This window comes from Papio anubis, chromosome 1, assembly GCF_008728515.1.
Source record: "Papio anubis isolate 15944 chromosome 1, Panubis1.0, whole genome shotgun sequence".
In the NCBI taxonomy this organism is placed as follows: domain Eukaryota; kingdom Metazoa; phylum Chordata; class Mammalia; order Primates; family Cercopithecidae; genus Papio; species Papio anubis.
Window position 1 is genome coordinate 87,134,738 of NC_044976.1, and position 21,196 is coordinate 87,155,933.

The 21,196-nt window shown below is 37.3% G+C and overlaps 1 protein-coding gene across 8 annotated transcripts in view; it reads left to right on the forward strand.

Annotated features, from left to right (window-relative positions):
• Positions 1-21,196, forward strand: part of PKN2 (protein kinase N2) — a 165,942-nt gene that overhangs the window by 107,757 nt on the left and 36,989 nt on the right. For 6 of the 8 annotated variants that reach the window (XM_009212350.3, XM_003892154.4, XM_031650534.1 and 3 more), the window contains exons 7-8: positions 12,717-12,902; positions 14,217-14,326. In XM_009212350.3, the coding sequence (XP_009210614.1) occupies positions 12,717-12,902; positions 14,217-14,326 (296 nt within the window). The remainder of the gene's footprint in view (positions 1-12,716; positions 12,903-14,216; positions 14,327-21,196) is intronic. The other 2 variants (XM_003892155.4, XM_009212327.4) reach the window with 1 other exon arrangement.

Genomic DNA, 21,196 nt, shown 5'->3' on the forward strand with positions numbered 1-21,196 from the left:
CATTCCAAAATCTGGGATATTTCTGGTCCCAAGCATTTCGGATAAGGAATACTCAACCATATTTGATTGACCTGTTTGTCAGAGCATATGGGTTCTTTCTACCTTTTGACTGTTGTGATTAGTGTTGCTATGAACATTTATATGCAGGTTTTTGCTTGAACATCTGTTTTCAATTTGGGGGTATATTCCTAGGAGTATAATTGCTAGGTCATATGGTAGCTATATCTAAGATTTTGAGGAACTGTCAAACTGTTCTTCACAGCATTTACATTATTTTATACTTCTAACAGTAATGTATAAAGTGGGTTTCAGTATCTCCAGATCCTCACCAATAGTTATTTTTCTTTCATTCTTCTTTGATCATGTTCTAATAGGTCCATTATTGGAAGTATGGTAATATGTCTAACTATTTCTGTAGAACCATCTCTGTTTCTCCCTTCAGTTATGTAAATTTTTGTTTCCTATATTTGTGGGCTCTGTTGCTAGGTCATGTATGTTTATAATTTTTATATCTTTTAGATGGCTTGACTCCTTTACCTTTACCTTAACTCCTTTATAATGTCCTTCTTTCTCTCCTGTAATAATATTTAATTTAAAGTCTGTTTTGTCTGATTTTAGAACAGCTACCCCTACTTTGTTTTGGTTTTGTCTTTGGGTTCAAATGAGTCTCTTTTAGATTATATATTATTGTGTCCTGTTTTATAAGATCCATTTTGTCAGTCTGTGCTTTTTTTTTTTTTTTTTTTTTTTAAATTCATTTTTACTGGGACAGTCTCACTCTGTCATTATAGCCTCCCACTCCCAGGTTCAAGCAATTCTTGTGCCTCAGCCTCCCGAGTAGATGGGATTACAGGCATGTGCTACTGCGCCTGGCTAGTTTTTGTATTTTTAGTAGAGATGGGATTTCACCATGATGGCCACACTGGTCTCAAACTCCTGGCCTCAAGTGATCTGCCTGCCTTGGCATCCCAAAGTGCTAGGATTACTGGTGTGAGCCACCGCATCTGACCAGTGTCTGCTATTTAATTTAATAGTTTAAGACAGTTATCCAGGTGAGGTTGCATGCACCTGTAGTTCCAGCTTCTTGGGAGGCAGAGGCAGGAGAATTGCATGAGCCCAGAAGTTTGAGGCTACAGTGAGTTGTGATTCTACCACTGCACTCCAGCCTGGGTGACCGAGCAAGACTCCATCTCTAAGAAAGAAAGAAAGAGAGAGAAACATTTAAAGTAATTACCAATAGGATGTAATAATCCTGGTGGTAACTACTGAGAGGTAGGTTAAATTTAATAGGTTTATAGCACAGTCCCCCACAAAACTGCCATCACTTCATAAGCAAGCAGCAAACAGAGTTTCCAAGGCCACATGCACTCCTGACCAACTGTCTACAGATTCCAGAATTTCTACTAGCATCTCAGCTCAGTAATTTGCTGGAACAAATCATAGAACTCAGGGAAGCACTATACTTAGGATTACATTTTTATTATAAAGGATACAAATTAGGACCTTCATGGCTCACTGCAGCGAAAAGAAAATAAACATAAAGGGGAAGATCTTAGAGGATCTCAAACACAAACCTTATGCGTCCTTAGGATATATCACCCTCCTAACACATCAGTGTCTGTCACTGATCGGGAAGTTCACTTGAGCATTGGGTGTGCAGAATTTTCACTGGGGCTTTGTTACGTAGGTGTGATTGAGTGAATCATTGGCCACATGATTGAATTCAATCTCCAGCCTTGTGCCCCTCCCTAGGTCAGGAGGTCAGACTGATTGATGTGTGGCTCAAAGCCTCCACCTCTTAAAGATATGATCATTCTTTCTGGCATGGCCAGCCCCCCATCCTGAAACTGTCTAGAGGCCAACCATGAGTCACCTTATCAGGTGTGGTCTGAGGTATCCACTATGAATAACAAAGGCACTCCTATCACTGGGGGACAGTCCAGAGGTTTAGACTTAGAGGCTGTCTTCCAGAAACCAGGGACAAAAACCAGCCAAATTATTAAACAACAAAAGGGCTTCTGGCATTTTGCAGGTTTTTTTGTTTTTGTTTTTGTTTTTTGCAAGTGTTTATCTTTTTTTCTCTGAGTTCTATTACTACCTTCTTTTGGTTTTTTTTTTTTTTTTTTTTTTTTTTTTTTTTTTGAGACGGAGTCTTGCTCTGTCACCCAGGCTGGAGTGCAGTGGCCGGATCTCAGCTCACTGCAAGCTCCGCCTCCCGGGTTCCCGCCATTCTCCTGCCTCAGCCTCCGGAGTAGCTGGGACTACAGGCACCCGCCACCTCGCCCGGCTAGTTTTTTTTGTATTTTTTTTTAGTAGAGACGGGGTTTCACCGTGTTCGCCAGGATGGTCTCGATCTCCTGACCTCGTGATCCGCCCGTCTCGGCCTCCCAAAGTGCTGGGATTACAGGCTTGAGCCACCGCGCCCGGCCTTCTTTTGGTTTTAATTGAATTTTTCTACTCCATTTTTATTTATTTATTTTTGAGACAGGATCTCTGTCTGTTGCCAAGGCTGGAGTACAGTGGTGTGATCATAGCTCACTGTAACCTCAAACATCTGGGCTCAAGCAGTCCTCCTGCCTCAACCTCCTGAGTAGCTAGGAGTACAGGAACGTGCCACCACACCTAGCTAATTTTTAATTTTTTGCTAGGAGTGGGGTCTCACCATGTTGCTCAGGCTAGTCTCAAACTCCCAACCTCAAGCAATCTTCCCACCTCAGACTCCCAAAGTGTTGGGATTACAGGCATGAGCCACTATGCCCAGCTTCTACTCTACTTTTCTTATTCTCTTCTTGCTCCCTTTTCTGAGATAAATATATATATATTTTTTCTCCTACCTCAGCCTCCCTAGTAGCTGGGAGTACAGGTGCACACCACCACACTCAGTTTATTTTTTTTGTAGAGACGGGGTTTCTCTATGTTGCCCAGCCTGGTCTTCAACTCCTGGGCTCAAATGATCTGTCCGCCTTGGCCTCCCAAAGTGCTGGGATTACAGGCATGAGCTACTATGCCTGGTCTTTCACTAAATCTTGAACTCCTCACAACCACTCACCTTACTGCCTCCGTAGTTTTTGCCTTTTCCAGAATGGTCATATAGTTGGAATCTTACAGTATGTAGCCTTTTCACATTGGTTTCTTTCACTTAGTAATACACATTTAAGTTTCCTCCATGTCTTTCCATGGTTTAATAGCTCATTTTTGGTTTTGTGCTGAATAATACTCTATTGTGTGTATGTACCATAATTTATTTATTCATTCATTTACTGAAGGACTTCTTGGTTGCTTCTAGGTTTTGGCAGTTATGTATAAAGCTGTTATAAACATCTGTGTGCAGGTTTATTATTTTCTTAGTGATTACCCCAGTGATTGTAACTAATGTCCTAAATTTATTATAATCTTATCTTTAGTAGCCTACAAAACTCCTTCACTGTGCCCTTGTTATATTGTCACAAACTGTCTTTATGCACCATATACCCATTAACATAGGCTATAAATATTGTTCTATGCATTAGTCTTTTAAATCATAAAGGAAACAAAAGAAGAGTTACTTAAAATATAGAAATACTGGCTTCTGGCCGGGCGCGGTGGCTCATGTCTGTAATCCCAGCACTTTGGGAGGCCGAGGCGGGCGGATCATGAGGTCAGGAGATCGAGACCATCCTGGCTAACACGTTGAAACCCCGTCTCTACTAAAAATACAAAAAAAAAAAAAAAATTAGCCAGGCGTGGTGGCGGGCGCCTGTAGTCCTAGCTATTCTGGAGGCTGAGGCAGGAGAATGGCGTGAACCCGGGAGACGGAGCTTGCAGTAAGTCAAAATCGCACCACTGCACTCCAGCCTGGGTGGCAGAGCAAGACTCCATCTCAAAAAAAAAAAATACTGGCTTCTATATTTACTTATGTAGTTAATTTTACCTGCATTTGTCTTCCTTTCTTCCTTTCTCTCTCCCTTCCTCCTCTCCCTCCCTCCCTCCCTGCTTCTCTTCCCTCCCTGCCTCCCTTCCCTCCCTCCCCTTCCTGACTGCCCCCCCTTCTCCTCCCACATCCTTCATTTCAATCTAAAAGGCTTTTTTAGCATTTCTTATGGGCGGGTCTCCTAGTGTCTACCTCCCTTAGCTTTTGTTATCTAGGAACCTTTTTATTTTTTTTCTTTTTTGAATGATAGTTTGCTATATATATAGAATTCTTGGCTGGCAATTTTGGTTTTTTCCAGCACTTAAAAAAATGTCCAACTGGGCACAGTGGCTCACACCTATAATCCCAGCACTTTGGGAGGCCGAGACGGGTGGATCACTTTAGGTCAGGAGTTTGAGACTAGACCGGCCAGCATGGTGAAACCCCATCTATCGTAAGAATGCAAAAATTAGCCAGGCATGATGGCGTCTGCCTGTAATCCCAGCTACACAGAAGGCTGAGGGAGGAGAATCGTTTGAACCCGGGAGGCAGAGGTTGCAGTGAGCCGGGTCGTGCCACTGCATTCCAGCCTGGGTGACAGAGTGAGACTCCGTCTCAAACAAAAAAAGTCCTCCTGCTCCCTCCAGGCCTTTATGCTTTGTAATGAGAAATCAACCGTTAATGTTACTGAGGATCCCTTGTAAGTGATGAGTTATTTTTGTCTTGTTGCTTTCAAGATTTTCTTTGTTTTTTCACAGTTTAATTATAATGTGTCTTAGAGTGGATGTTTTTGAATTCTGCTTAGATTCTTTGAGCTTGATGAGTGGGTTCGTGTCTGTCTTCAGATTTGGGAAGTTTCCAATCATTTCTTCAAATGTTCTTTCTTCTCCTTCTGAGATTTTGATTTTTGCCTACATTGGTGTGCTTTATGGTATTTCTCTTAGACTCTTATTTCTTCATTATTTTTTCTTTCTGCTCTTAAGACTAGACAAGGTCAATTGATCTGCCTTCAAGTTGGCTGACTTTTTCTTCTGCCTGCTCAAATCTTGTATCGAACCTCTCTAGTAAATTTTTTTCATTTTTGTTATTATACTTTTCAATTCCAGAATTTCCGTTTGGTTCTTTTTTATAATTTTTTTTTTTTCTGTATTGATGTTATCTTACTTGTTGACACATCACTTTTCTTGTTTCCCCTAGATATTTGTCCGTGGTTTCTTTTAGATTTTTGAGCAATTTAATTTAGTAAGTCCAACATCTTGGCTTCCCCAGGGACAGTTTCTGTTAATTTCTTTTTTCTGTGAACTGACCATATTCTGTTACTGTGCTTGCTTCATAATTCAAGTACTTCCTTTCCGTAGTATACTTACTCACAAATCAGATTCTACTCCCAAAGATTTCGTTTTTCTGCTATATGTTGAATGTAGTTGTTTGCTTAGCAACTTTCATAATCTATTTTGTAGAGACTGTCTTCTTTCTCATGTATTGTCCCTGAGGTGTCTATTTCATTAATACATTGTAAACCAAAATAAAATTCTAAGCCACCCAACCGAATGCATGGACCCCTCCTCTCAGCCAAAGGCATTCTAAAGTAAACCTGAAACATTAGTTCAGGTCATGCTGGGAATGGGTGGTTGGACATGCCTCATTATGCCTTCCTCCCTTTGGAATTCGGGCATAGCAGACCAGCAGTAACATCAAAACAGAGACCTTAAGACTGACAGAATAGACTTTTTCAGTAGATAAGAAACATTTACAGTCTCTTCTTTCTGAAGCCTGCTGTCTGGAGGTTTCATCTACAAAATGAGAACCTGGGTCTCCACAACCCCTTATCTTAACGACACTCTTGCAATACTCCCTTGTATTGATTCCAGGTCTTTAGATAAAGTCTTTCTATCAATTGCCAATCAGAAAATCTTTGAGTCCACCTGTGACCTGAAAAATCTCCACTTTGAGTTGTCCCTCTTTTCTGGACCCAACTAATGTACATTTTACATGTATTGATAGATGCCTTATGTCTCCCTAAAATATATAAAACCAAGCTGTAACCCGACCACCTTGGGCACGTGTTGTCAGGACCTACTGAGACTATGTCATGTATGTCCTTAATCTTGGCAAAATAAACTTCTAAATTGAGACCTGTCTCAGATACTTTTTGGCTTACTGTGTAGTGGTCATCGGGTGTTTCAACAGACATTTCCTTTAATTCCTGAAGAAGAAAAGATTGCCCAGTCTTTGCAGCTGGGCCCTGTGCTTGAGCGCTCACTCAGACACTGTACAACTCTGCATTTGCTTTGTGCAGAGCTTGAGAGTCAATCATAGGTGAGAGCTTAGGGTGTTCTCAGATCTCTTCCGAGGATGCCTCTTCCTTGCACGTAGCCTTCTAGTATCCCAATAATATGTACAAGCATTGCAAAGTCTTTTATTCTCCAAAGCATTTCCTCTGCTAGCTGTTGCTCCCAGGTTCTTTGGCTTTTCTATTGTTTAACCCCAACTGATCTTCTTTTTTCCTTAGTTTGCAGAGACTGTTTCATTTGCCTTCCATTGTTTTTGACAGATGCTCTCCACTTAGCTGTTTCTCTGCCTTCAAAGATTTTCTTTCTTTTTTTTTGAGACGGAGTCTCGCTCTGCTGTCCAGGCAGTGATCTCGGCTCACTGCAAGCTCCGCCTCCCGGGTTCACACCATTCTCCTACCTCAGCTTCCAGAGTAGCTGGGACTACAAGTGCCCACCACCATGCCCAGCTAATTTTTTGTATTTTTAGTAGAGATGGGGGTTTCACCGTGTTAGCCAGGATGGTCTCGATCTCCTGACCTCGTGATCCACCCGCCTTGGCCTCCCGAAGTGCTGGGATTACAGGCGTGAGCCACTGTGCCCAGCCAAAGATTTTCTAGTTATGTGAAATAATGGCAAGCTGTTGGTGTTAGTATTTTAAGGAGCCCTCAGACAGGTCAAAGCAGGTGATCACAATTATTTTAGAAAAAGATCTCTGCTCCCTCCTTACAGCAGGCTGCCATCTTCAATACTGCCCCCAAGCTGTTGGGAGTTAAGAGAAAGATGAGGCAAAGGTAAGTGAAAACTCCACAGAGCTCTCCGGAGTGTCCCTTGCTTTTTGGATTTTGATTAAACATTTGCTTATTTGTGGTAAACCTTTGAATGTTTTCCTGAGTTGTGATAAACTCAATTCTGAAAGTTTCTGTCAGTTTCTTTTTCTATTTCTGTAAAGAGACTGTCTTTGTACTTTTTTTTTTAGGATTCATTACATATATCTTTTTAAAAAACAATTTCACAAGGCCAGATTTATTAAAGGAATATACTTTATTCTGCAATTATGTCCATCTTAAATACTAGATGCTATGTGATCTGATCTGTACCACATGAGGACTTTCTTACTCCATCATTTTCTCTGACATCACCCACAAAGGCTTCTTTTTTATGGGCCATGTGAATATGACATATTTTTGTTACATGACTTTCCAGAATCCTTTAATTTTCTTATGAATATTAATATCAACAAACCTTAAAAATTTTGAAGTTATGAAAGTGTTCTTCAATGTTGCATAGCATACTATCACATTCTGGTTGTTAAGAGTATCATTATTCAGTTTTACTCTGTGTCAAACTTATACATCAAAACACGAAGGACAAATTTACAGTTAAACTTCGCTATTGCCACTAATTAGGATCAGTCTAAAGATGCAGTTCACAAATTGAGTGCTTAAATCTGAGGCAACCTGGGACACCAAAGTGAATTCACAGGGCCACATCAGGATATTTTAAGTTTTTGAGGGAAGCACAGCATTAACTGCACTTCCTGTAGTCACCATTCAGACTACTAGCTCAAGGTAGTTACAGTTTCAGCGTTAGGTGGAGCTACATTCCTTTCAGTGGTGTCTTGTATTTATGAAGCTGGGTTTTCCTCGATTGCTGTGATTTTGGTTTTTTTAAAGTGCTATGCGAAATCAGTGTGAAATAGGAAATCAGTGTGGTAGTTTCCAAACTGATTCCAAAGCTTTATAAGTTATACAGTTTCCAAAAGGAAGTAATCTTGCTTAAGAATGAAAATGCTTTTTCTTTTAGTTATATGTATTTTTTTTCAAATAGCTATTAATTTGTTAGGAAAGCAATCATATCCTATGTTTGGACCTAACTGTTTAATAAGCAGAACTATTAGATATATCTTTTGGCCTTGGGACACAGTTAAAAAATAGTTTAAAACATTAGGGCACCATGAACTGAGAAAGCTTGGGAACCTCTGATCTAATTCTTTCATATTTGATACCTATTTATCTTTCCAGTCATATCTCTGTAACTCCAACCATGAATCTTCTGTCACAAACTGGTTTGTGCCCGGTGCCTCCTCTACACTGCTTAAATGTCTTTACCTTAGTATTCATCTTCTTCTTATATGTATTTTTAAATCAAAACTGGAATATAGACCTGTAAAGAACAAAGACCTTGTCATCTACCTACATCATATCCTCGCCTCCAGCATGGGATATTTGATACATTCAACAAGTACTTGGTAAATAGTATCTGACAATTAGGCAAGGACTATACTTCAGGCAAGGACTGCACTTATTGTCTACTAAGTTTCACCACCTTTTGGCTCAATGCTGAACACATTGTTGATACTCAAGCACTTCTGAATGATGCATTGATTAAAATATGGTCGTCAAATATTTGGAAATTAACCATATTTCTAGAAAAGTAATAAAGTCACATTTTAGAAACTCAGCTGGAGCTGACTGGAATTGTTTTCCTTTTCTAGTCTCCTGTTCCCTCTTTTCAGTTCCTTCTTCCCCTGTTCGTCATTCCATTACTAAACTTTACTCACAGTTATATAAGTCACCAACCAAAAAAGAAGTATCTTACAATTCTTAAGACATTTAAAAAAAAATTCTTTAAGCTTCTAAGGGACCATAAACTAAATTTTAAGTAACTAGGGAAATAGTACTGACATTAATAGAAGACTCCACATGACGAAAGATGAACATGGATGAATAGTAAGAGCATTTGCTGTTCTGAAGTTTTTACTGCATGCTATTATTTGTGGTTCATCTCATACTCCGGTTTCTTTTGTGGTTGCATGATTATACTACTGAAATTTGCAAATTTGTTGCTACTTCAAATAAGGTAAAGTTGATTTTTTTTTTTTTTTGGGTTTCATGTTTTGAGAAATTTACTAGTTTTTATAAGAGGATATTTCTACAGAATTTTAAAAAGTTGCCTAATCATACCACGATGAAATACCAAATTAGTGAAATAGGTATAAAATAGTTTTCCAGAAAGCTGAACGAAAAATGTTAAAGCATTTACTTGTTCTAATGCAATTCATAGTTATTACTTCTGAATACCAACATTTACTTCTTGGATTTGCTTGTTTTGAAAATTTCATATTGTGCTTTATGAATGTAGTTTTAAACTATTTCTAATGTGTTTATATGCAATTATGTCACCTCATAAAGAAACTTCTAGATGTTTAATAAAGAACTCCCTCTAGATTTTTTTTCCTAAATGAAAGCAGGTGTTGAGCATTGTCATGTTCTGATATACTGAAATTACTAAAATATTTAATAAGCTACCATAGTTTGAAGTAGTAGCCAGATGTTTTCAGTTTCCCCAGGATGCATTTTACAGCTGAGCATTTGCAGTGGAAATTAGCTAAATTTGCCAGTTTAACAACAAAACAAGAAACACAACAAATTTTTTGAACTCAAAATGATATTCTACTTAATGTGTTAATGCTATACAGTAAGATAAGATTTCCACAGTCTAACAAAACATTATTGACACTCCACCTCCCAATGTTAATAGCCTTATTGAGATATAGTTTACATACCATAGAATTCACTCATTTTAAATATACAAAGTATTTTTTTTAGTAAATGTATATGCCTATTTCACCATCATCAGTATCCAGTTTATAGAGCAGTTTTATTGCGGAATAATTGACATACAAAAACTATACATATGTTAAGTGTATGGTCTTGCTTTCATTGTTTTGCATAAGAGATCTCCTGCCATCTTAATCTTTGTTCCTCTTTATGTAACATGATTTTTTCTGGCTACTTTTAGTGTTTTTTGTTCATGACTGGTTTGGAGAAATTGGATTATGGTGTGCTTTAGTATGGCTTGCTTCTGTTTCTTTTGTTTAGTGTTCATTGAACTTCTTGTTGTATACTTCTTGGGTTTATAGTTTTCATCAAATGTGGAGAATTCATGGCCTTTTTTTTTTTTTCTAATACATTTTGTGTCTCCAATTCTTTCTGCTCTCTCTTCATGAGAAATTTCAATTACACATATATGGCCACTTGAAATTAAACTCACAGTTAATATATGCTCTGTTCTTTTTTTATTCCCAAGTCTTTCCTTAGTGTCTTCTATTTTTGATCATTTCTTTACTATGTCTTCAAGAACAATAATCTTTCTTTTGCAATGTTTAATCTGCCTGCAGTCCCATCCAGTGTATTTTTTTTTTTTTAATCTCAGATATTGCCGTTTTTTAATCACTAGAAATTTGGTTTAGGTCTTTTTCATTTCTTCCATGTGTCTGTGCCACATTTTCAGTAGATTGACTGTTTTGATATCCTTGCCTTCTAACCCTAACATTTATGTTAAGCCACTAAGCTTGTAATAATTTGTAATGCAACCATAGAAAACAAATACAGCTGGTAATCTTTGAGTAGATGGCAGACATTGTGAATTTTCCCTTGTTGGATGCTGAATATTTTTGTATTTCTATAAATATTCTTGAACTTTGTACTAGGACACAGTTACTTGGAAACAATATGGCCCTTTTGGGTACTGCTTTAAAGATTTGTTATGTGAAATCATTTAGTTTAGGGGTAATTATTCTCTACTGCTGGGGCAAGACTCTTTTGGATATTTTCTTCAGTACCTCATGAGTTGAGATTTTCAAGCCTGGTTGGTGGTGGCAAACACTATTCCTGCCTTTATGCCCTGAGTATTGTTCTTTCTAACTTTTTCAGTTGGTTCTTTACCCTGCCTCAGATCTTTTCTTCATAGGCAGGTGCTGATTAGTACTTTTTCTTTTTTTGAGACGGAGTCTGGCTTTGTCGCCCAGGCTGGAGTGCAGTGGCGCAATCTCGGCTCACTGCAAGCTCCGCCTCCCGGGTTCACGCCATTCTCCTGCCTCAGCCTCCAAGTAGCTGGGACTACAGGCGCTCACCACCACGCCCGGCTAATTTTTTGTATTTTTAGTAGAGACGGGGTTTCACCATGTTAGCCAGGATGGTCTCGATCTCCTGACCTCGTGATCCGCCCGCCTCGGCCTCCCAAAGTGCTGGGATTACAGGCGTGAGCCACCGCGCCCGATTAATACTTTGATGAATACTTGAAAACCCTCTGACCATCTCAGGAGTTCTTTCTATGAACAGCTCTTTCCTTTATTCTGCCTTGTGAACTCTAGCTGCTTTGGTTTCCTTGTACTCTCATTTCTGTTTCTTCAACTTGGCTCCCCTGAGTTTCCCCCCTCCCTGCACTGTGTCCTGGAAATTCTTAAGACAGTAAGCTGGAGCAATCTTAGGGCTTATCTCATTTGTTTCCCATCTCTCGGGGATCATTATTCTTCATTGCCTGATGTCCAGTGTCTTTAACCCTTTTTATCATATATTTTGTCTGAATTATTATTATTATTATTTTTTGGTATTTTGGATTGGGAAGCTTTGTTACTTACCTGGACAGAAATATATAAGTACTTAAGTATTATTAAAAACAATTTAAAACTTTAAGTAAAATTAAGTAGTTATTTAAATTAATGGGACAACTTTTACCAGAAATACTTCTCCTAAAATGTTATTTAGTGTACAGTATCTAAAATGTTAATACTGAAGCATTATTTAAATTCTAGTATATTGTGCCTAGCCCAAATAATGACAAAGCCGTATATCCAGAGGACCTAACGCATAGTTCTTTGTTTTCATTTTGAACATCTTTAGTATTTTTTTGCCTAATAAATTGAAGTTATTTTATGCTTAATTACAACCCATAATTTTTTGGCTAATTAAACTAACAGAATGGAAAGATAATGTCATTTTACATCAAATAGAACACAAATTTATTTAGTTACACAAAAACCTTGTAAAGTTCTTTTCTGTGTTAACTACGTAACTATTAAACGTAGTTCCTTTTCACATAGTGAGACTTCCTTATTTCCAATTTTCATGTACCATTTTAATGGCATATTATTTAGCTTTATGTTTCTCCTCCCATACCTCTACCAACATAGTTTATGTAACTTGTTTTGTTTTATGCCCTACAGACAGACAGCTTTGGGGAGATGCTGTTCCTTTTTTTTTTTTTTTTTTTTGGGAGAGAGAGTCTTGGTGGAATACAGTGGCGCATTCTCGGCTCACTGCAACCTCTGCCTCCTGTGTTCAAGCAGTTCTCGTGCCTCAGCCTTCCGGGTAGCTGGGACTACAGGCGCACACTGCCGCATCCAGCTATTTTTTGTATTTTTAGTAGAGACAGAGTCTTACCATGTTGCCCAGGCTGGTCTCAAACTGCTAAATTCAGGCAGTCCACCCACTTCGGCCTCCCGAAGTGCTAGGATTATAGGCAAGAGAGCTACCATGCACAGCCAGGAGGTGCTGTTCTTTTCTATAAAATTTCTTCTAATTGTCTAAGGAATTTGTAATGGTTTCTCTAATTAAAATAGGAAAGATGATAACTACCTCACAAATCCTCTGGGAGAAGAGTTTTTGTTACCAGATTATTTTTTTCTTTTTTTGAATAGATAACAGATTTAGTTTAAGGATTCCATGGATTAAGGATTGATGTTCTTATTTGATATTTATGTATGCTAACAGGTACTTTGGAAGTTCGTCTTATGGGCTGCCAAGATATCCTAGAGAATGTCCCTGGACGGTCAAAAGCAACATCAGTTGCACTGCCTGGTTGGAGTCCAAGTGAAACCAGATCATCTTTCATGAGCAGAACGAGTAAAAGTAAAAGCGGAAGTAGTCGAAATCTTCTAAAAACCGATGACTTGTCCAGTTCAGTAACCAGATTTTTAAAAATCATGTAACAAACTAAAGTGCTTATAGAAGGGATTTCTGAATGGGGATAGAGAAGAATATGAAGTGTTCAAGTTGGACAAAATACTTTAAAATTATGGTTTTTATGATTTAATTTTAAAATATTAAAAGCTTTGATGACAGGAAACAAAAAGGCAACAAATTCTATTTTGTTAAAAATACATTAGAAAACTGAATGACAAATAACATTAGTTCTTTTGGAAGAATGAACTATTGAGCATCACTCTTATGCCAAACTGAAGGTATACAGAAGCTGTGAGACTGGTCCTTCTTGTAGAATCATATCTTGATTCCTTTATTTTTCTTTATTTTTTGAGACAGCGTTTTGCTGTTGCCCAGGCTAGGTACAGTGGTACAATCATGTCTCACTGCAGCCTCAACCTCCTGGGCTTAAGTGATCCTCCTACCTCAGCATCCTAAGTAGCTGGGACTACAGACACGTGCCACCATGCCTGGCTATTTTTTTTTTTTTTAGAGACAGGGTCTCACTATGTTGCGGAGGCTGGTCTCGAACTCAGGAGCTGTAACTTCCCTTCCACCTCAGCCTCCCAAAGTGCTGGGATTGTAGGTGTGAGCCACCATCTCCAGCCTTGATTCTTTTAATGGTTTACTGACACTTTAATAGTAACATTGAAATTTTGGTAATCTAACTGCTGATCCAGATGTGTTTACTGAGATAATAGCCTGGTAGTCACTGAGATGGGGGATGATAGGGGTGTCGTTCGAGGAGAGTAAAATGCAAGAGGTTTGGAAAGCACTGGGGAGAAATTCTGAAGTATAAGCATAAACTACATATAGATATATAACAGGGGAAAAGCATGTGACAGTTCAACCTACCGTAGAATACAAAAGTGAATTTGCCTGTGCTTTCCTGTGTATAGAGAGAGGCTTTAAGAAAAATGTGAAAATAAAGAATTGTTTAAGGCAACAAGCTCTGTAAATATCAGATAGAGAAAGAAAAACTGATTGATATTCACACAAACACAGTGTGGCAAACAACTATTTATCTGTTCTTTCAGTCACATGCCAATGTAAACAAAAGAGATAGCAGTCACTATTTGTGTTTTTGTCAAACACAAACAATTTGGGAGTGTCTAGTAGGAGTGTATGTATATATAAAACTAGCCATTTAGATTCAAAAGTTTTAATATTGATTATGAAAAACTTTATTTTCAAAGGGTCTTAAGACTTTTATTGCTAATTAAAAAGCAGTACTTCTATTTTTTATAAAGGTTTAAGGTTTTTAAGCTAGTTTGTAAATTTTAATTACAGATGATGTCTGTGCTGTTTTGAAGCTTGATAATACTGTGGTTGGCCAAACTAGCTGGAAGCCCATTTCCAATCAATCATGGGACCAGAAGTTTACACTGGAACTAGACAGGGTAAGAGGACTAACATTTTTACTTGAATTTTAATTACATTATAATTCATTTTAAATGTGAGTTATATTTTTTAGAAGGTTTCAACAAGTTGTATTCTTAACAAGAATAAAAATAGAACTTAAGTTGTTTTTTATATTTCTTATTCAATGAGTTATAAAGTCTACCTTAATATAGAGATGAATATCAGATAGCTATAAGATCTTTCATTTGTGTAGTAATTTGAAAATGTTTCATTCATAGCAACCTGAAAGATCAGTAAGGTGTAATATTGAAGCATATAGGTGATCTTAATAATGCACTGTCTAGGCCGGGCGCGGTGGCTCAAGCCTGTAATCCCAGCACTTTGGGAGGCCGAGACGGGCGGATCACGAGGTCAGGAGATCGAGACCATCCTGGCTAACACAGTGAAACCCCGTCTCTACTAAAAAATACAAAAAAAAAAAAATAGCCGGGCGAGGTGGCGGGCGCCTGTAGTCCCAGCTATAGGGAGGCTGAGGCAGGAGAATGGCGTAAACCTGGGAGGCGGAGCTTGCAGTGAGCTGAGATCCGGCCACTGCACTCCAGCCTGGGCGACAGTGCGAGACTCCCTCTCAAAAAAAAAAAAAAAATAATGCACTGTCTAACAACTAAGGCAATTCTTCTGGCTCACCATGTGTAGGATATCTTACTCAAGCTATATTTGAAATGAGCTATTAGGCTTGGTCACCCAGCCTTCTATGTGTTTCAGTGTCTTTCAAGAATAATTTGAATAACTAGAATTCAGTCTGTGGCCATAGAACCCAACAGAGGTTAACTTGGTCCACAGTAGATTTAAATCCATAGTGATAACTTTTAGATTCAAATCCATTCATTGGGTTGTGAGAGGAAAATTACGTAATCGTAATTTTATCTAAAAACTAAGTAAAAGATACTAAACTTTTTTATTATTTGGTATTTAGGTTGATGGTATATGTTATTCTAAAAATTAATTATGTTAATGAAAGCAGATTTACAATGCTTAACGATGTATGCTGTGAAAATGTTTTGGGGATTACTATTCTAAGCCTTTACTTTTAAAACTGGGAAAGCATTAAATTTTAATTATTTCCCAGTTTTAAAAGTAGTGGCTAGAACGGTAATCCCCAAAACATTTTAAAAGCATTCAATGTTTTACCGACTCTAAAGTGGAGTTAAGAATGTAATACTCACAGAACTGTTACAATGAAAAACCAGGGTAGTGTATGTAAAATACCTTGCATTGCCTGGTACATTTAAGCCATTCAGGGGTATTCTTTCTTTTAGCCTAGGGTTTGAAGTATGGCTATGAATTTGAATATAATGAAAGTGGATTTGAGAATGGAGAACTAACTGGTTGAATGTCATTTTCTTTCATTTCAGAGCCTATTTAAGGTAATTATCGAGTAATATAGAAAGGAAACTTAAAGAATTGTTATTGGAAGGAAAATGACTAGGAGATTTTTCTTATGAAAAGGTTATTGTTAATAAAGTTTTATATTGAAAAGATAATTTACAAGTAATTCAGAATCTTGCCATTATTTTGTAGTTGAGGAAACCAAGATCCAGGTTAGTTACATACCAATAAATTTCAGGACTGGTACTAGACCTTCAGTGTCTTAACTTTTAATTGGATGCTCTTTTTCTGTCTGGTGATTTGAATTGAGATAGAAAGATAACAGTAGCACAGAGGAGGAAACAGCAGAAGATGATGAGTGCCTGGAATAGATAATATGGTTTTAAATTACCTAAACTACAAGCTTAGAACAATAAAAGACTGTGATAACTGTTGTTTGTTCTTTACCTACCATTGTAATGTTCACCTAAAAATGTTTTTCACCTCAGTGGCATCAGGCATTTTTCCCACTTTGGAGTAATGCTCCTTTTAAAACTTGGAAGACACTGTGCATGTTAAGCAGATCCTCTAGGTTCTTGATAGGCTGTTTCTTACCCCTAATTTGATTATAAACTTTTCCTTGGCAGAGACCACATTCCCTATTAAAATAGCTCCTTCTGTTTACATAGGATATTTTACATTTTCATGTGCTTTCTATTCTTTTATCCCTTATATTTATAGACTATTTATAGAAAATGTTTATAAAAACATGTACCGATGGAAACATTTCAAGCGGTCTTAGTAATAAAAGAAGAAAAAATTTATAGGAAATATTGCTTTAAACTGACATGTTTGTTTCCAGCATTTTGTCTCATGTGTCACCTTTGTCTTCTATGGCATTCCGGAACTAAGTTGTCTGTAATGTTTCGAGATAAAAAATTCATAGTTTTTTTTAGACTTGTAGGATAGTTCTGGAAATGATCTAGATCTAGAATGATCTAGAAAAATTCAAATTATGTTCTGTGGAGCCTCAGTGTTCTGCAGAATTGTCTCAAGAGGCAACACAGTCTTTTTTGTTGTTGTTTTGGGATTTTATGTAAAATATCATTTGGATTTTGCTATTAGGAAAAACATTTTTAAATTGTTGGTATAATTTAGCTCCATTTTACAAACTAAGGAAATTTTGGCCCTCAGGCTAACTAACTAGTCTAGGGTATAATCCAGGATTTTTTTTTTTTTTTCCTCGTTCTTGAGATGGAGTTTTGCTCTTGTTGCCCAGGCTGGAGTGCAATGGCGCGATCTCAGCTCATCTCTACCTCTGCCTCCCAGGTTCAAGCGCTTCTCCTGCCTCAACCTCCCGAGTAGCTGGGATTACAGGCATGCACCACTCCTGTCTAATTTTGTATTTTTAGGAGAAATGGGGTTTCTCCATGTTGGTCAGGTTGGTCTTGAACTCCTGACCTCAGGTTATCCGCCCACCTCAGCCTCCCAAAGTGCTGGGATTACACTCTTGAGCCTGGCCTAATCCAGTTACACTCTTGAGACTGTGCCTGGCCTAATCCAGGATTATTAATGAAGTCTACTGACTACTAACTCTGTGTTCTTTCTATTCTGTCGGGTTACTCTTTTATATTTTCTTGTAGCTATGCAATTTTTCATTTTCCCTGAATTCCCTCAGCCTTCCTGTTATAAAAAGCTTAAACTCCCATGAGAGATTGAAATAAAAGACAAAATGTTACACTAAGCCCTGTTAACTTTTTGCACCTTTCCTTTAGAGTAACTTTACTAATGTAGTAGTAAAAGTTCTTTATCAATATTAGAAACAGAGAAGAGCCCTGTCCTTAGAAACAAAACTTAGAACAATTTTAATAGATTTCAGTGTTGTTAACAGCAGAGCTGTAGAAAATGTTGACGGATCACTGGGAAAGGAGGGAAGAGAGTATCGAAGCAGTTAGGACAAGTAAAAAGATGGTAGGATTCATGGATTGGGACTAACAGTGGGATTGTCGTATCAGTGGATGTTGAGGTATTAGAGTGAACTAGAATGTTAGGAGATAATGTTCAGAGAGAAGTATGCAGACAGTTGAGATTGTGAAAGGATTATAGTTACTGGTATGACAGTATGATGACAGGAGTGAAAGGGCAAGGTGAGGCAAATAACAAGATTTTAAGAAGTTAGCTGTGTGCAGTAGCTCATGCCTGTAATCCCAGCACTTTGGGGAGGCCGAGGCGAGCGGGTCACCCGAGTTCAGGAGTTCAAGACCAGCCTGACCAACATAGTGAAACCCTATCTCTATTAAAAATACAAAAATTAGCTGGGTGCGGTGGCAGATGCCTGTAATCCCAGCTACTTCGGAGACTGAGGCTGAGGCTCTGCTTGAACCCCCGAGGCGGAGGTTGCAGTGAGCCGAGATCACACCGCTGCACTCCAGCCTGGGCGACAGAGCAAGACTCCATCTCAAAATAATAATAATAATAACAAAATAAGATTATAAGAACCCAAGAGACTTTTCATTTATTTTTTCTAATTTTCAGAAATTTTTGACTCACTACATGAAAGAAGGTTGGAATTTAACTTTTAAACCACCACACTCCTATTCTCATTCTCCCAAATAATTATGTTAAATCAATAATCTAGTGTTTATTATAACTATAAGGATTGTCCATAGATGAACCATGTTCTGTACTGTGATTATATTTCCTTTTTAATACCTTTCCTCCCCTTAGGGCCACTAAATACCTCTGTTTTGTTTTGCTTAGTTTTCTGCATACCTATTATTTATCCCCAAAAGCTCCAGAAGGACTCTAAAACAACTGTATATAAGCAGGTATGCTTGGTTATCTATTAGTCCACATTTCTTCCCCATTAGAAACATCCTTTCTAGGGCCTTACATCTTTCTGCTCCAATTTAAATAGTTGCTACACAGCTTTCATCTTGAGACTTTGTTTTACTGTCATCTTGAGAACTGTCTTCTACATTGGATCACTTGAGTCTTGGATCACTCCATCTTCTTGCTTTACTTCCTCGTGTTGGTGAATCATATCCTCCATTTTCATGCTGAGAAAAGGGTGAATGAAATAAAGTTTTAGAGATGATATATGTCTGAAAATATGTATATTCTACTATCATACCTGGGGTATAGAATTCTATTAGGTTGCAGCAAAAGTAATAGCGGTTTTGCTATTACTTTCTATTGCAAAAACCACGATAACTTTTGCACCAACCTAATAGGTTGGAAATTACTTTCATTAATTTTGAGTTGTGTAATTATTATTTAGCCTCGGTATTACAGTCGAGAATTCTGTGTCTCCCTTGATTTTCAGCATTTGATCATGATCTGTTAGATCTGCTAGATCTCTAAAAACTTATAAGATTTTATCTTTTTTTCCCTGGTATTCTGAAATTTCACAGTAGTGTATCTTACTAGGGTATCTTTCATTCTTTTTGGTAGATATTGTTTGGCACTTTCAGTTTGAAAGCTTATTTGTTTCAGATCCATGAAACAAAAAAAAAATGGAAAGCTTATTTTTTTTTTCAGAAAGCTTATTTGTTTCCTTGACTTACTTATTTGATAATTTTCTCATCTCCATTTTTAGTGTTTTCTCTTGGTAATTAAACCTCTTAGATTAATCCTGTGATTTTCTTTTTCTGTGGTTTCTCTGTCTTTTTTTCCACTTTCTAGGAAATTTTTACAACTGAAAAATTTACATTTGATGTCATATTTTTAATTTTTAAAAGTTCATTTTTGTTCTTTAGTTTTTGAAAAACACCCTGTTTTTCTCTCATGGAGATAATATCATCTCTTAAAACTGAGAATATGTTTTAAATTTTTTTCTTGAATTGTCTATACTACTTCTGAGATCTCTTTTAAGATCTCTGTTTGTCATATTGTATATTTGGGCAAATGTGTGGCCATCATGGCTTTCTTAAGAATGAGACACTAAAGTAACCAATTTAAAGCTGTGTGTGGGCCGGTTGTGGTGGCTCATGCCTGTAAACCCAGCACTTTGGGAGGCCGAAGTGGGCAGATCACTAGATCAGGTGTTTGAGACTAGCCTGGGCAGCACAGCGAGACTTTATATCTATTCTTTAAATAAATGCAAACAAAAAAGAAAACAATTTTAAAAATAATGAAATTTTAAGAAAAATTTTTAAAAAGAAATGCAAAAGAATGCAAAAGTGCCAGAGGTATTCCTTGCATAAAGGACCCTAAGGCCTGGTAGGTTAAAAATAAATTGTTTGAGATAAAATAAAAAACTATTACATTGTATTTCAGAAGCTTAGGGAATAATAAGTCTACCAACATGAGCTTGCATCCAAAATTTTAAAATATATGAGGATATAGCCACCATGACCAAGCAGAAGCAGATAATGGGATTATTAAATATATAATATAAAATATTTTAAAGTTTGTGTTTAAATATTTAAATGATTATAGTATTTAAAGAATAGAAGAATTTGAAAACATGAGCAAAGGATGGGTAATGAGCCAAAAAGACTAAGCAGAGTTTTAAAATAAATAAATAAAATGAAATTATAGATGTCTGAAATTTGCTTCAAATAATTATGGGGGAAAGGTGGAGATGAAACATTATTGACCTTTATTGACAAATTGTTGATGCCGATAACAAAGAGAACCAAGTAGAAGTAAAAAATAGGAAACACAACTTCTGAAATGGAAAACTAAGAGCATATGTTAAAGAAGAGAGAGTTAGTGGCCTGAAAGAGCTAAAGAAGTTGCCCAGAATACAACACAAAAAGACAAAGAGATGAAAAATATGAAAGAAAGGTTAAGAAACATGAAGGATAAACTAAGAATGACTAACACGTGGAGTGAAGTTCCAAAAGTAGGGATTAGAAGGAATGGGGCAGAGGCCATGTCTGAAGGAATAATAGCCAGTAATTTCTAGAATGATGACAACCATGAGTCCTCAGATTTGAAAACATAAGTTCCTATAAGGATGCATAAAAAGATAGCTGCATCTAAAAAACCTCGGGGGAAAAATGTGGGCTGGATTTAAAGGATGCCTTTGTAGAAGAGATGGATGTTTAACTTGCCCTTGATGAGAAGAGAAAATTTGGACTGGTATGGGGGAAAGAATAGTAGGAAAATCTTATATAACAATATAGGTTTGAGTTGGAGAATAAGATATAAGATTAGAAATAGAAACTATATATGTAAAGACATGGAGGCAGAAAAGTATACAATAGGTTTGGAATAATTAGGAGTTTTTGGAACTTGTTATATGATGTGGATTGACATAGGAAGCAGTTGTGCATAGTTGATACAGCATAGTAGTTTCTATCGTAGTTGTTTGTGTCTTTCCTATAAAGGGAGCAGAGGCAGTAACCCACATCTATAGCAGGCTGACTTTTCCTGGCAAGATCATGGCCTTATATTCTCCATTATCTCTGTCTCCTACTCTTCTCTCTGTATTTCTCATCCTCCCAAATGATCCCAAAGTTTCCCTCTTTTTGTCACATTTGTTCCAGCTGGAGAATCACTCTCATTGGACTGCTGAACTGAAAACATATATT